The sequence below is a fragment of the Microplitis mediator genome, chromosome 8, assembly GCF_029852145.1.
Source record: "Microplitis mediator isolate UGA2020A chromosome 8, iyMicMedi2.1, whole genome shotgun sequence".
Taxonomy (NCBI): domain Eukaryota; kingdom Metazoa; phylum Arthropoda; class Insecta; order Hymenoptera; family Braconidae; genus Microplitis; species Microplitis mediator.
The window spans coordinates 9,793,524-9,809,272 of record NC_079976.1 but is presented as its reverse complement, the minus strand read 5'-3'; the positions used below and the strand labels follow the sequence as shown (position 1 = coordinate 9,809,272).

The 15,749-nt window shown below is 28.4% G+C and overlaps 3 protein-coding genes across 3 annotated transcripts; 1 reads left to right on the top strand and 2 right to left on the bottom strand.

Moving 5' to 3' along the window:
* On the bottom strand, positions 1–4,655 carry LOC130673414 (uncharacterized). The gene is made up of 6 exons (XM_057478405.1): positions 4,492–4,655; positions 3,660–4,058; positions 3,038–3,576; positions 2,738–2,937; positions 550–613; positions 1–464 (listed from the first exon to the last, which is right to left on the bottom strand). The coding sequence occupies exons 1-6, from the start codon at positions 4,590–4,592 to the stop codon at positions 286–288; spliced, it is 1,482 nt and encodes a 493-aa protein (XP_057334388.1). The 5' UTR covers positions 4,593–4,655; the 3' UTR covers positions 1–285.
* A 3,321-nt stretch (positions 4,656–7,976) lies between these two features.
* Positions 7,977–9,536, bottom strand: LOC130673366 (putative ankyrin repeat protein RF_0381). Its single transcript, XM_057478353.1, has 2 exons — positions 8,961–9,536; positions 7,977–7,982 (listed from the first exon to the last, which is right to left on the bottom strand). The coding sequence occupies exons 1-2, from the start codon at positions 9,534–9,536 to the stop codon at positions 7,977–7,979; spliced, it is 582 nt and encodes a 193-aa protein (XP_057334336.1).
* Positions 9,537–14,282: 4,746 nt separating this feature from the next.
* On the top strand, positions 14,283–15,333 carry LOC130673365 (putative ankyrin repeat protein RF_0381). Its single transcript, XM_057478352.1, has 2 exons — positions 14,283–14,858; positions 15,322–15,333. Exons 1-2 carry the CDS (start codon positions 14,283–14,285, stop codon positions 15,331–15,333), a joined length of 588 nt encoding a protein of 195 aa, XP_057334335.1.
* The last annotated feature ends 416 nt before the right edge of the window (positions 15,334–15,749 follow it).

The following is a 15,749-nucleotide window of genomic DNA, read 5'->3' as shown; positions in this document are numbered from 1 at the left end:
TTATTATAATTATTTATTATCGATTTAATCGATACAAGATACAATGTCCATAACATGCAGCAATTGAATTATTTTTTTTTATGGACTTGGATCGTAAATTATTTACCGGCAATATATAATAAAATGTATCTTTATGCAATCACGCGTAAAGATTCAATTAACGTCGACTGATAACAAATATTTTACATTATTATTGAATACTTTTACCTTTCTTATTCCTGTAAGTTAATAATTAATTATATCAAAACTATAATATTGTGATTTATGAATAAATATTTATATCATTCAATCTGGGAGAGGAACGATTCCGATGGGATTCCCATCTTCGGTTAGGGTTATTCCCATTTCGCGAATAACCTGATTGTCGATGAATCGAATTTTTGTTGAGGATGAAATGAACTCTTTGTTTTTTGAATTATTATCGCAGAGGTTTCTGATTGCGAGAATACACCACTGGGTTATTACTGATGGTGCGAATGTAAGGAAATAAAATATTTTTAAAATAAAAGTCGGTAAATAATTTTTATCAAGTGTATGGCAAAAGGATACGAGGATTACGGGCATCAATGCTGCAGCAATCTAGTAAAATCGAGATCCCATCGAGTTCGCGGATCTGAAAAAACAAAAATAAAAAAAAAAAATTGTAATTAAATTGTAAATTTATTTGTAAGCCGATGGCTGGTGCGGCGAACCGACGTACGAGGCGCCACTTGTCGGGAGATATAAGAAATAATGAAAGCATCTTTACCGGCTTTGATTATTGAAATAGGAACCTAGAAATTTTTTTAATGATTTTTTTGGACACGGGAAGTATTAAAATAATTTGTAAATATTTAATTACACTGAATAATAAGTAAATTTTCTGAAGTACTAGTGGAATATTCTATTTTTCAGTTAAACTTGCAGGCTAATTAGGACGAAATCATCTTAATCGACATTTTCGACTACTATCATCATTTGAGTGCTAAAATTTTTAACTTCCCGCTAAGAAAATTGCAAACTTTCAAAAATTCAGGAAGTCATAGTTTTTGTACATTCAACCCGATGCAGCAATGCCCAATAAGCAACACTGGAGAACTGGATATTACGAACCATTTAATCAACGATTGCCTAATTTTCAAGCGTTATCGCCTTTTCTATTTGAAATTCTGCAATTTGTCAAATCTTGGGGCTACCGAAATTTTAAACAGTCGTGATGCTCATTTGATTAAATTTTTTCTTATTTTATACAATACTGCAGCTATCTTAGAGCTTTTTGTTTAGAGCTTTTTGTTGCTTAACTTTCTAACCAATTGTAACGAATACTTTGGAGAATTCTTGAACAATAAACTTACTTACTCACTTACTTCTTATCCTTCTTATATATGTAATTCAGGGGGTTGTAGGGTTTTGTATTTGTGAAAAATCAATTTTTTTGTCTTTCCTTATAGTTAAACATTTCAAGAGTATATCCCCGAAATTTCAAGTAAATCAGACCAATCCTTGCCTCACCCTCCCCTAAGTTAAAAAAAAAAACCCTGATAGCCACACCTTTGCTCAGCAAGTTCTGCAGTGAAACGTTTTCGGCTAACTTAAGGGGATACGCTACCGGACCTCTTTCTTACACTCAGAAAAATAAACGGGACTGTCTTTGTTGCACTCGTAGAGTAAATGAGAATTTTAAAACAATTTTTCTCGGAGATGAATTCGAATTTTTGAAAATACGGAATTTCTAGCCCTCTGTTAAGGTTTTGAAAAACGCTAAAGACTCTCTATTTTAGGTTTCTAGTGTTTGTCCGTAAATTAAATTGAATAGAAAATCGGTTACCGTTACCCCTTAATGACAAGTTTCTGGTAAGCCTCGGCTGGATAATACTTGCGTGCAAGTTGATGCAAATCTACTGCCGGCATCTGAATGTAATTTGACAGAAGAACTTGCCGTCAATTTGAAGTGAAACTTTCAGTCAACTTAACGTCATTGTCTGACAGTAACACTTGTAGTCAAATTGAATTTAAGTTGCAGACAATTTACTGTCAACTTAAAGGTAACTGCTTACTCTCCAACACTTTCCTTTAAGTTACCTTTAGAATACCGCAGTAGCTTGTAGTTAACTTACGATTAGGGTGGCTATCAGGTAAATGTTTTTTGATTAAATTTTCAGGGGGGCCTTTTTGCCCCAGGGACTTTCTCGCCCTCTCATCCCCTAAGTTGAAAAAAAAATTTTTTCTTCACTTTTTTATTCTAAAACTTCAAACTCATTTTTCTCGAAACTACTTCTTCAAAGCCCATGATCACTGCCATTTGAAAACTACATGACCGATTCATTTCAAACTTGGTACACATTTTCTACGTATAAATTACCTCCCCTCAACGTTGAGTTTGAGATTTTTTTTATATATTGAAGATTTTTCTCACCTGATTGATAAGACATAAAAAAGTTTTTTTAAAATATCTTCATAAATACACATTTTATAAAAAAATGAACATGACCTTTTTTGTCAAGAATTTCATTTCCTGCAAAATTGTTTCTATAATTTTTTCCTTTAATCTGCATATTTCATGAGATATTTAAAAAAAACCGCGATTGCATCAAAAAATTAACTTTGATCGTCTTACAGCACGTGTTCTTTTTACTTAAAACGAAAGAACCAAATTCCCCACGTATTTTTTCACTAAAAAGAAGCTTTTTATGGGGCGTCTGAGAAAATTTAATTTTTAACGACCACCCTAATACTCATTATTAAAATGATACTTTACCAGATCTTGGTTTTTTCTATTCTTATAAACCAAATTAGCTATCAGCCTAACAAGAGAACTCTTGAATCCAAAAGCTACATGATCTTCAATGGATTCTTCTCCAGAAGTATTTCCCGCCGGAGCAACCTGGCTCAGCTTTTGCACTGGAGTGAAAAAATTATTTTTATCTTTTCCCGCCATGTGTACTGCTCTCAATAGGTCTGAAAAATTAAAGCCCAACAGTTAATACCTGAAGTACTCTACTACAATCTCTTTCCAATCATTCAATCAATCAACAAAATTAATAATAAAAACACTTACAAACACTGTTAATCAACAAACTCGTGTCACTTCTTATTTCTTCAGCTTGTTCTGCAGAAGAAAGAGCGCAGAGAATATCCAGAAGAATAATAACTTCCGAAGGTTCTTGCATTTGTTCTTTAACATAAGTGTCCTCAGTCTTCAAAATCAAATTACTTCTCTCCTTGAATCGGTTTATCAAAAATGATATCCAGTTTCTTGGCAACTGGACTTTAGAAGATCCTGGATCTTCACCTGGATCTGAGACCAAGTCCAAGTCCGACTTGACATATTTATATATAAATTCCAGTAAATATAATTTACGATCAATCGTTAATGTTTCGTAGGCATTAAAACTATTATGTTTATTAAGTAATATTATTATTGCGTCTCGAGCTGATTTAACTCCACACTCATCAGCTTTCAATAGTCCTTGAGTAAAAGTTGCAATATCTTGATCATTAAAATTATAATACCAAATATTTAAAATGTTATGAATTAGGCAACAAACTCTACTTGTAATTATTGGATACTTTGCGCAATCAAAGCTCAATAAATTTCTGTAATTTCATGATAAATAATTATAGTGACTAAGCAATAACTTGGTAATCATTAATCAGTAATTAGTTGTCAGTTCACTTACCCGACACTTATGAGTTTGCGACGGTAAGATTCATCAATTAAATCTTCTTCGTCGTAAGCAAATAAATTGCAGAGAAATGAAAGACATTCTTTGATAACTGGGACTTCGTCATCAGGAATCGGGTGACTGGTGGTCCAGGTTGCCAAGTAGTCGATTACATATTTAGTAATTGGCTCGAAAGGAAAACTCGACTCTGGGTACGACGGAGAGAACCCGGATGTGGATATTTCTGCATATAAATTATCGGTGGAAATTTTAACTGATTTGTGCTGATACTGAGTCTCTCTGGAGCATGAGAATGTAAAGCATTTGAGTATCAGCACTTTGATGTCTACTGGAAGATTTTTTTCTTTCAATAAAATATCTCCGAGTTTTGCTAAAACTTTTCTGTCCTTTTTTCTGAAAAATTAAATGCGATAAAATTAAATAAAAGAAAAATTCATTTCAGAAAAATTTAAAATTCAGACTCTAAGCAAAGTATCAAAGATAGGTCAAAAATGTACAGAAACAATTTTGTGAAGAAGTAAATTGTCTATAGAAGACACTGACATGTTTTTCATCAAATTTGATAATTAATGAGTTGCAATTAAAATTTAATTTAAATGAAATGGGTGGAATAATTTTGATACGTGACTTTAAATTATCGATATCTTTTAAAATATCAAATTTATGATAAAAATGGTAAGACACTTTTTTGTAGAGAATTAAATTTCCTACAACAAATTATTCTTTGTATTTTTGGGTATAGTTGATAGTACGAGAGTTATCTTCATTTAACAAACTTTAAAATTAGTGAATGATAGCTTATTAAAAAAGAGAATGATATAAATACCCTTTTTTATTTTTTGGAAATTCCCTGGTACTTATAACTTCTTTTATGTCATTCCAATTTTTATTTTGCTCTATAATATTTAATTTATTAATCACATCCATTGTTTATTTATTCACACGTGTTTTATAACCTCAGAAGCAAAACAAACGTTGTCTCAAAATTTCGATTAATTCGTGGAATTAGCCGACTGCTGTCAAGTCGGGGATTTTTTTATAATTCAAAGACTACAGCGCTCATGTTTCCGCGCGTTTTTTAAAATTACCACTACACCAGCACAGTTTGCTTTAGCGAAAGTTTCATTGAATTTTTCGTCAAGGTCCGTCAACTTCGGACTTTTCCGTTTTTGACGACAATTTTTATACAACATGGTATACAATTTGACCTAAATTTACTACGCGAATAAGAATGCAAATTCACTTCAATTCAAGTTGACTAGAAAAAATTTTATATTAATTTTCAAGCAACGTTTTACATCAATTTATTGTTAATTTGACTTTAAAAGTTGTAAAGTATTTTTTTATCCTCAAATTGTAGACATTTTTATTTATAAATTTGCTTACCTTGTGTAATGGTAAAAATGAACATTATCAACTTTTTTTTTTAGTAAAAGAAATTACCTCGAAATTGAGAAAAAATTGACTGCAATTTTTTATTTCCAACTTTCGCTGTCGAATTGTCAGCAAATTCGGGCAGCGTATTTCACGCAATTTCAGTGATAACTTAATGCCAATTTCAAGCTAAAGTGGCTATTAGGCCAATTACACGGAGAAAAAAAAAATTTTGATGATTTGATGATGAGATATTCTTGTGCTGAGAAATGATTTTATTTGGTATTTGTAACAAACTAATCGGTTGATGCATAAAATATTTTTTTTAATGAAGAAAAATTATCTTAGTAATGAGAATACTACAGTATGACTCAAGTACTTTTGAATAGAATAAAGAAATTTAAGGAAAATTTAAATTGATTTTCTTATAAGAAATAAAAATTATCTTTTTTGAGTTAAGAAACTAATGATTTACAGACATAAGAAAATTATTTTTTTTTTTTTTAAAGATGTATTTTTCTTAGTGTAATATGAGAATATTAAAAATTTTGAAATATTTATATTGATGATATAAATTGCTTTAAAACTAAGACAACATTAATTTATAATTAATTATTTTTCAGTACGTACTCGACCACAGCGTGTAAAGATTTCCCGTTTGAAATTCACGTAAACTTGGGTTTTTATTTTTTAAACTTCTATAACTCTACGGCATTTTATGTTATCATTTCGCCTAAAGCCGGGATTCTCTCAGAATTAAATGTTCTACAAAAGTGTCCATTGTCGCGAAGTCGTAACTCATACGGGTGGGGTAGTACGGACCGCTAAGCCGAATTTTTTCATAGAATTCTTGTTTTTTCTCTCATTATCTCATAAATAACAAGACCTATAGAAAAAATGCAAATAACTACTTTATAGGAAATTTAATTTCCTACGAAAAAGGTCCTTAGCACCGAATCACTCAGATTGATATTTTTTGAGATATTAATTATTGAAGTTTACGTAGCATTAAATTCCCCTAAAATGTCGAATCAAATCTTAGAAAATATTGATTTTTTATTTGACTAATATCTCAGAAAATATCAAACTGAGTGATTCGGTGCTAAGGACCTTTTTTGTAGAGAATTTAATTTTCTATGAAATTATCATTCACATTTTTTCTGTAGGTCTTGTTGTTGAGAGAAAAAACAAGAATTCTATGAAAAAATTCAGTTTAGCGGTCCGTACTACCCCACCTGTATGAGTTACGACTTTGCGACAATGGACATTATTGTAGAGCATTTAATTCTGAGAAAATCACGACTTTGGGTAAGATGATATCATAAAATACCGCGGAGTTATAGAAGTTTAAAAAATAAAAACCCAAGCTTACGTGTATTTTAAATGGGAAATCTTTACACGCTGTGGTCGAGTACTTAATATTAATATTAAGGGCTCAAACTCTCAGGGAATTTTTCTAAGGGTATTTCCAACAAAATTTCGGGATGGGAGGGAAAAAAAAAATAGTTGTAAAAAACGAAGCACCCTAATATATATTAGGGTGATCCAAAAAATAACAAATTTTTTTTTTTTTCTTCCAAACAGGTTCAAAAGTTTTATTTAGATAAAAAAAGACGCCTGTGAAAATTAGAGCTCTTAATATTAACATTAAGAGGTTCCTCATCGCACTTTTCTATTTTCCATAAGAATAACATGGGAAAAATTTTTTTTACGTCTTCTGATTTTTATAAGTAGCTAACGATGCGTCATAGGAATAATTGGCAGGCATATTTTTGTAGGGAATTGAATGCTCTACAAAAAAAGATTCCTATCATTTTTTGAGGAATCTATTTGTTTAAAAGTTATTTGAGGTTGAAGACGAATTCATATTAAATTTTGAGATTTTCTACTTTTCCGGTGAAACTATCAGACTTATTACAAAATATCATCAGACCTTTTTTGTAGACAATTTTATTCCCTAAAAGTTATTTTGAATAAAGTTTTTTCGAATTCCGCATTGCTTTCTAGTTATTTTTATTTTAATGTCAAGCTCTTAAAATCGATCAGAAGACTATTTTTTTATGAGCATCACATTAAAATAAAAATAACTAGAAAACAATGCGGAATTCGAAAAAACTTTATTCGAAATAACTTTTAGGGAATAAAATTGTCTACAAAAAAGGTCCAATGGTATTTTGTAATAAGTCTGATAGTTTCGCCGGAAAAGTAGAAAATCTCAAAATTTAATATGAATTCGTCTTCAACCTCAAATAACTTTTAAACAAATAGATTCCTCAAAAAATGATAGGAATCTTTTTTTGTAGAGCATTCAATTCCCTACAAAAATATGCCTGCCAATTATTCCTATGACGCATCGTTAGCTACTTATAAAAATCAGAAGACGTAAAAAAAATTTTTCCCATGTTATTCTTATGGAAAATAGAAAAGTGCGATGAGGAACCTCTTAATGTTAATATTAAGAGCTCTAATTTTCACAGGCGTCTTTTTTTATCTAAATAAAACTTTTGAACCTGTTTGGAAGAAAAAAAAAAAGTTTGTTATTTTTTGGATCACCCTAATATATATATATATATATATATATATATATATATATATATATATATTAGTTTCTTCATAGTTGTCAGACTCGAATACGAATAAAGATCAATGAATACAAACGTATTGTAATTACAAACCAATTTTACGAATGTAAGTAAGTTGCAATTAAGGTAATCCCTGTGACGAGACTATTATATGTCTAAAAGTAATTATGTACATTGTCAGTCTTTACCTGCATCCTAATGACTGTTTTTTCTCATGTTGATTGTTATTCATTTTGATGAAAATATATCTTAACTAAATATTTCAGAATTTATCAATACTTCTTTACATTATATCTTTAAAAACTAACGAGAAATGGATTACTTCTTCATTTACAGATCGACTTGCCCATAGTAATCAAAACTGAAATAGACATGCAATAATTATTAATTAAGTTAAATTCATAAATCATTTCCGTACAATTATTTACATAAACTCGTTAATTTCTTTGGTCAATTTTTATTTTTAGTTTATATTTTATTTGCATACATAAGTAATAATGACAGTCATCGAGATTGATAAAGAATCTAAAAAAATTATAAAAAAAGAAGAAAAAAGTAGTAATGGAAGAAATATCCCAGCAAGCGCATTGTTTAATCTAGATTATCAGACAATATATGTGCGGGCAATTTAACTTTAATTTATAATTAATTATTTTCCAGTATATTAATTAACTATGAATGTTGGTGGTTAAATATAGAAAGTATATGTCTAGGTAAATATAAATAAAAAAAATTATCGTAAAAAAAAAAAAAATGCAAATAATTAGAATTAAAAATAAATCGTTTTTATTACATAAAAATATAAAAATTATGTTTTGTAAACAGTATATACATAATATACAATTATCACAATATGTGAGTCAATTAAGTAAATAACTATACATAAATTAAATGACATGATTATACAATTAAATTACAAATTATTAAAAATGCTTATCAGTGCGAATGATCTTATAAAATATTAAAAATTATCGGCTATATTTTTTAAATCTATATTACTGAGGTATTTAAAAACCTCCCTTGTACAAGTACTTGGGAGTTCCATTTTATCGAAAATACTATATATTCTACTTTTAATTTTTAAAAATAATTTCTTTCGCCCTAGTCCTTGCTTTAAACGATAATTTAACATTCCACCGTACAGTGGAAAAATGGACTCTGTATTTAAATTACTAATGATTTTAGGTTTGATATGCGTCAATCGGACAGCTAAACTGTGTTGGTCCATACACAAAACATCGTAAAACGTAAAATTACTCCCAGTAATATACGTTTTTTTCATTTTCTGGACTTCTTCACAACACTGAATACGCAGTTCTTCAAACACTTTATCATTTACCTCAGCCAAATTTTTTTTTGATACATAAAAATTAGTCGCACTAAGTTTGACTATGTGCTTTAGTATCATTGACTCAATTTCTGTCGAACATTTTAGACATGATATGTCTAATGCCGAATGACCAGATCCATTGACTGCATTGACGTCAGCACCAGCATCAAGCAGATGCTGTACAACATTAAAGTTGTCATCGACGAATAGAGCTCCGGAATGAAGAGCTGTCATCTTGTTGGCGATTACAGTGTTGACGTCGATCATAATGTTGTCTAATAATAATTTGACAACATCCAAGTTTTCGCGAACGACGGCACAATGTAATGCACTTTTGGTGACGCTTCCATTGACTGGTACCAAGTTTATATCCGCACCATATGCAAGAAGTAACTTGATTATGTTTGAATTTCCTTTTTCGGCAGCATGAACTAGGGGTGATATATCCCTATAGTTGTCGACATTCGGATCAGCACCATGTTTCAACAGGAGCTCAACCATTTCTTCATGACCTTCCCGAATGGCAACAGATAACGGCAGGTGGTCTCCAATGAACTGCGGATTGCAGGAAATCTCTGACGTCATGTTTTCTCCGTTGAAAATTTCAGAATTCATTGCACTTGTTTTTGAATTATTAACAATTGTCAATTATTATCAAATAAAAATAAAGAAACTTCGACACTGAACAGTTGGTTTAACAATTCACTTTGCAATAATGCACTTTTTAAACAAGAGAATCACAAACTTTGAGTTGACGATCAATTTTGATTTGGACACTGTCGTAAGAATAGTGCGACTGATGTTCTGAAGATCAAAAATCACTTTGTGTTTATGTCTATTGCACCTCCAAAATTACCTTAAAATCCCCACCACTTCTATTTTCTTATTCTTATCCCTTCCTTTTACTATAATTATCCCATTATTTAGTAGTTTCAGTCCTTAATTTTGGGATAATTAGTTTTTCCCCAATTGCTTTTAAATGTCTATTAACATAATTACAATGAAGAGGATATTTGAATATTCTTTAAATTTTCTAAGTTCTGGCTAATGAAAGAATAAATGAAAGAATAAAATAAATTTAAAAAAAAAAAAAACAATTTTAATATGAATTAAAAATAAGCCACGGCAGACAACAAATTTTTTATACTTCATGTATTGGTATGTTAAATTTTAAATCAGAGCGAAAATTTTTTTATTTTATTCTATTGCAATGACTGTTCATAAGTTAATCAATTTTCAATAATTTTAATTTTTAAGGTGCCGCTCTGGGATACAGACAATGTATAATTCACATTATATTACATTGCTATATTTCTTTTTACATGAAAAATAATTATTTTCATATGGTATTAAAAAATGCTTCATGCCGTCAAAGAATAGTAGTTTTCTACATTTTTAGATCCAGTAAAGAAATTAACAAGTTTATGTAAATAGTTCTTATTAATTTTAATGAAAATAGATCGTGACTAAATATTTCAAAATTTATCATTATTTGATTGTAGTAAGTCTATAAAAACCCAAAAGAAACAACTTACCTTTTCATTTACAGATCGACTTGCAATAATTATTAATCAAGTTGAATCCATAAATCATTTTCATACAATTATTTGCATTAAATAGTTAATTTCTTTAATCAATTTTTATTTTTCGTTTAAATTTTATTTACATAAGTGATAATCACAAACACAAAAATTAATGAGAATTAAAAAAAAACTATAAAAATAATATAAGAAAAAAGTAGAAATGGAAGAAATATCTCAGCAAATGCATTGTTTAAATGTTGTGATAAATTGTCACAAATATTTTATTTACAAAAATTTATTAGCAATCGGCATCAGAAATGGAGAAATCCTGATAATTTCTGTTTATGACACTAAAGACTATAATGACAACAGTCATTGGGATGCAGGTAAAGACTGACAATGTACATAATTACTCTTAGGTATATGTAATATTCTCGTCACAGAGATTACCTTAATTGCAACTCACTTATATTCGTAAATTAACATAATTACAATGAAGAGGATATTTAAATATTCTTCAAATTTTATAAGTTCTGGTTAATGAAAGAATAAATAAATTTAAAAAAAACAAAAACAATATTAATATGAATTAATAGTTAGCCACAACAGACAACAAATTTTTTATACTTCATGTGTTGATATGTTAAATTTTAAATCAGAGCAAAAATTTTTTCATTTTATTTTATTATAATGACTGTTTATAAAGCAATCAGTTTTCAATCATTTCAATTTTTAAAGTGCTGCTCTAGTATACAGATAATGCGTATAATTCACATTATAATGCATTAATATATTTTTTTTTACGAAAAAAAATAATAATTTTCATATGGTATTAAAAAATGCTTCATGCCGCCGAAGTATAGTAGTTTTCTACATTTTTAGATCCAGTAAAGCATTTCTGATCATTTTTAAAGTATTTCTCTTTTGCAAGTACTTATAAGTAGCACTTATAAGTGTATGAGAGGATGTTATATAAGACTTTCATATGTATTTTATGATATATGGCACAACATATACATCTTACACATTAGAAAAATATATGGGAACATATAATGATTTGTATATTTTCGTTATAGTGAATACATATATATAATTTCAATTTCATGGAAAATTATTTTGTAACTACATACGTGGAAAACTATAACAGCATCATACATATTTCAACATGCATAACATTACACGTATAATATTCATATATATAGGTATTAGGGTATTTAAAAAAAAAAAACGATTATTTTCTTTTTTATGGTATCCAGAAAATTAAATGTATAACTAAAAATAAAAAATTTGGTACTAACCCGAGCTCTCAATAATGATATTAAGGTTTGCCTCACTCTATTTTTCTATTTTCCCTTTAAATAACACGGGGAAAAAAATAAGTTTTTTTTAGAATTTTCCAGCTCAGAACCCAATCAACGGATTTTTATGCACAACAAATATTTTTGTAGGAAATTTAACGCTCTACAAAAAAAGTCTCTTATCATTTTTTGATAAATCCCACTGTTCAAAAGTTAGTTAAGTTTCAAGTTATATTTATAGTGAGTTTTGATATTTTTTTACTTTTCCGGCGAAACTATCAGTCTTATCGAAAAATATCATAGAAACTTTTTTGTAGATAATTTTATTCCTTACAAATTGTTACGAATAAAATTTTTTAAAATTCTGCGTTGTTTTCAAGTTATTTCCATTTCAATGTCAAGCTCTTGAAAAAATAGATTTCTGATTAATTTTAAAAGTTTGACATTGAAATGAAAATAAATTAGTCACAAAATAATTTTCCATGAATTTGAAATTATATATATATATTCACTATAACGAAAATATACAAATCATTATATGTTCCCATATATTTTTCTAATGTGTAAGATGTATATGTTGTGCCATATATCATAAAATACATATGAAAGTCTTATATAACATCCTCTCATACACTTATAAGTGCTACTTATAAGTACTTGCAAAAGAGAAATACTTTAAAAATGATCAGAAATGCTTTACTGGATCTAAAAATGTAGAAAACTACTATACTTCGGCGGCATGAAGCATTTTTTAATACCATATGAAAATTATTATTTTTTTTCGTAAAAAAAAATATATTAATGCATTATAATGTGAATTATACGCATTATCTGTATACTAGAGCAGCACTTTAAAAATTGAAATGATTGAAAACTGATTGCTTTATGAACAGTCATTATAATAAAATAAAATGAAAAAATTTTTGCTCTGATTTAAAATTTAACATATCAACACATGAAGTATAAAAAATTTGTTGTCTGTTGTGGCTAACTATTAATTCATATTAATATTGTTTTTGTTTTTTTTAAATTTATTTATTCTTTCATTAACCAGAACTTATAAAATTTAAAGAATATTTAAATATCCTCTTCATTGTAATTATGTTAATTTACGAATATAAGTGAGTTGCAATTAAGGTAATCTCTGTGACGAGACTATTACATATACCTAAGAGTAATTATGTACATTGTCAGTCTTTACCTGCATCCCAATGACTGTTGTCATTATAGTCTTTAGTGTCATAAACAGAAATTATCAGGATTTCTCCATTTCTGATGCCGATTGCTAATAAATTTTTGTAAATAAAATATTTGTGACAATTTATCACAACATTTAAACAATGCATTTGCTGAGATATTTCTTCCATTTCTACTTTTTTCTTATTATTTTTATAGTTTTTTTTTAATTCTCATTAATTTTTGTGTTTGTGATTATCACTTATGTAAATAAAATTTAAATGAAAAATAAAAATTGATTAAAGAAATTAACTAGTTGATGTAAATAATTGTATGAAAATGATTTATGGATTCAACTTGATTAATAATTATTGCAAGTCGATCTGTAAATGAAAAGGTAAGTTGTTTCTTTTGGGTTTTTATAGACTTACTACAATCAAATAATGATAAATTTTGAAATATTTAGTCACGATCTATTTTCATTAAAATTAATAAGAACTATTTACATAAACTTGTTAATTTCTTTACTGGATCTAAAAATGTAGAAAACCACTATACTTTGACGGCATGAAGCATTTTTTAATACCATATGAAAATAATTATTTTTTATGTAAAAAGAAATATAGCAATGTAATATAATGTGAATTATACATTGTCTGTATCCCAGAGCGGCACCTTAAAAATTAAAATTATTGAAAATTGATTAACTTATGAACAGTCATTGCAATAGAATAAAATAAAAAAATTTTCGCTCTGATTTAAAATTTAACATACCAATACATGAAGTATAAAAAATTTGTTGTCTGCCGTGGCTTATTTTTAATTCATATTAAAATTGTTTTTTTTTTTTTTTAATTTATTTATTCTTTCATTAGCCAGAACTTAGAAAATTTAAAGAATATTCAAATATCCTCTTCATTGTAATTATGTTAATAGACATTTAAAAGCAATTGGGGAAAAACTAATTATCCCAAAATTAAGGACTGAAACTACTAAATAATGGGATAATTATAGTAAAAGGAAGGGATAAGAATAAGAAAATAGAAGTGGTGGGGATTTTAAGGTAATTTTGGAGGTGCAATAGACATAAACACAAAGTGATTTTTGATCTTCAGAACATCAGTCGCACTATTCTTACGACAGTGTCCAAATCAAAATTGATCGTCAACTCAAAGTTTGTGATTCTCTTGTTTAAAAAGTGCATTATTGCAAAGTGAATTGTTAAACCAACTGTTCAGTGTCGAAGTTTCTTTATTTTTATTTGATAATAATTGTCAATTGTTAATAATTCAAAAACAAGTGCAATGAATTCTGAAATTTTCAACGGAGAAAACATGACGTCAGAGATTTCCTGCAATCCGCAGTTCATTGGAGACCACCTGCCGTTATCTGTTGCCATTCGGGAAGGTCATGAAGAAATGGTTGAGCTCCTGTTGAAACATGGTGCTGATCCGAATGTCGACAACTATAGGGATATATCACCCCTAGTTCATGCTGCCGAAAAAGGAAATTCAAACATAATCAAGTTACTTCTTGCATATGGTGCGGATATAAACTTGGTACCAGTCAATGGAAGCGTCACCAAAAGTGCATTACATTGTGCCGTCGTTCGCGAAAACTTGGATGTTGTCAAATTATTATTAGACAACATTATGATCGACGTCAACACTGTAATCGCCAACAAGATGACAGCTCTTCATTCCGGAGCTCTATTCGTCGATGACAACTTTAATGTTGTACAGCATCTGCTTGATGCTGGTGCTGACGTCAATGCAGTCAATGGATCTGGTCATTCGGCATTAGACATATCATGTCTAAAATGTTCGACAGAAATTGAGTCAATGATACTAAAGCACATAGTCAAACTTAGTGCGACTAATTTTTATGTATCAAAAAAAAATTTGGCTGAGGTAAATGATAAAGTGTTTGAAGAACTGCGTATTCAGTGTTGTGAAGAAGTCCAGAAAATGAAAAAAACGTATATTACTGGGAGTAATTTTACGTTTTACGATGTTTTGTGTATGGACCAACACAGTTTAGCTGTCCGATTGACGCATATCAAACCTAAAATCATTAGTAATTTAAATACAGAGTCCATTTTTCCACTGTACGGTGGAATGTTAAATTATCGTTTAAAGCAAGGACTAGGGCGAAAGAAATTATTTTTAAAAATTAAAAGTAGAATATATAGTATTTTCGATAAAATGGAACTCCCAAGTACTTGTACAAGGGAGGTATTCAAATACCTCAGTAATATAGATTTAAAAAATATAGCCGATAATTTTTAATATTTTATAAGATCATTCGCACTGATAAGCATTTTTAATAATTTGTAATTTAATTGTATAATCATGTCATTTAATTTATGTATAGTTATTAACTTAATTGATTCACATCTTGTGATAATTGTATATTATGTATATACTGTTTACAAAACATAATTTTTATATTTTTATGTAATAAAAACGATTTATTTTTAATTCCAATTATTTGCATTTTTTTTTTTTTACGATAATTTTTTTTATTTATATTTACCTAGACATATACTTTCTTTATTTAACCACCAACATTCATAGTTAATTAATTTACTGGAATATAATTAATTGTAAATTAAATGTTAAGTCTTAATTTTTTAAAGAATTTATATCATCAATCTAAATATTTTTAAATTTTTAATATTCTCATATTACACTAAGAAAAATACATCTTTAAAAAAAAAAAAATAACAATTTTCTTTTGTCTGTAAATTATTAGTTTCTTAACTCAAAAATGATTATTTTTATAACTTATAAAAAAATCAA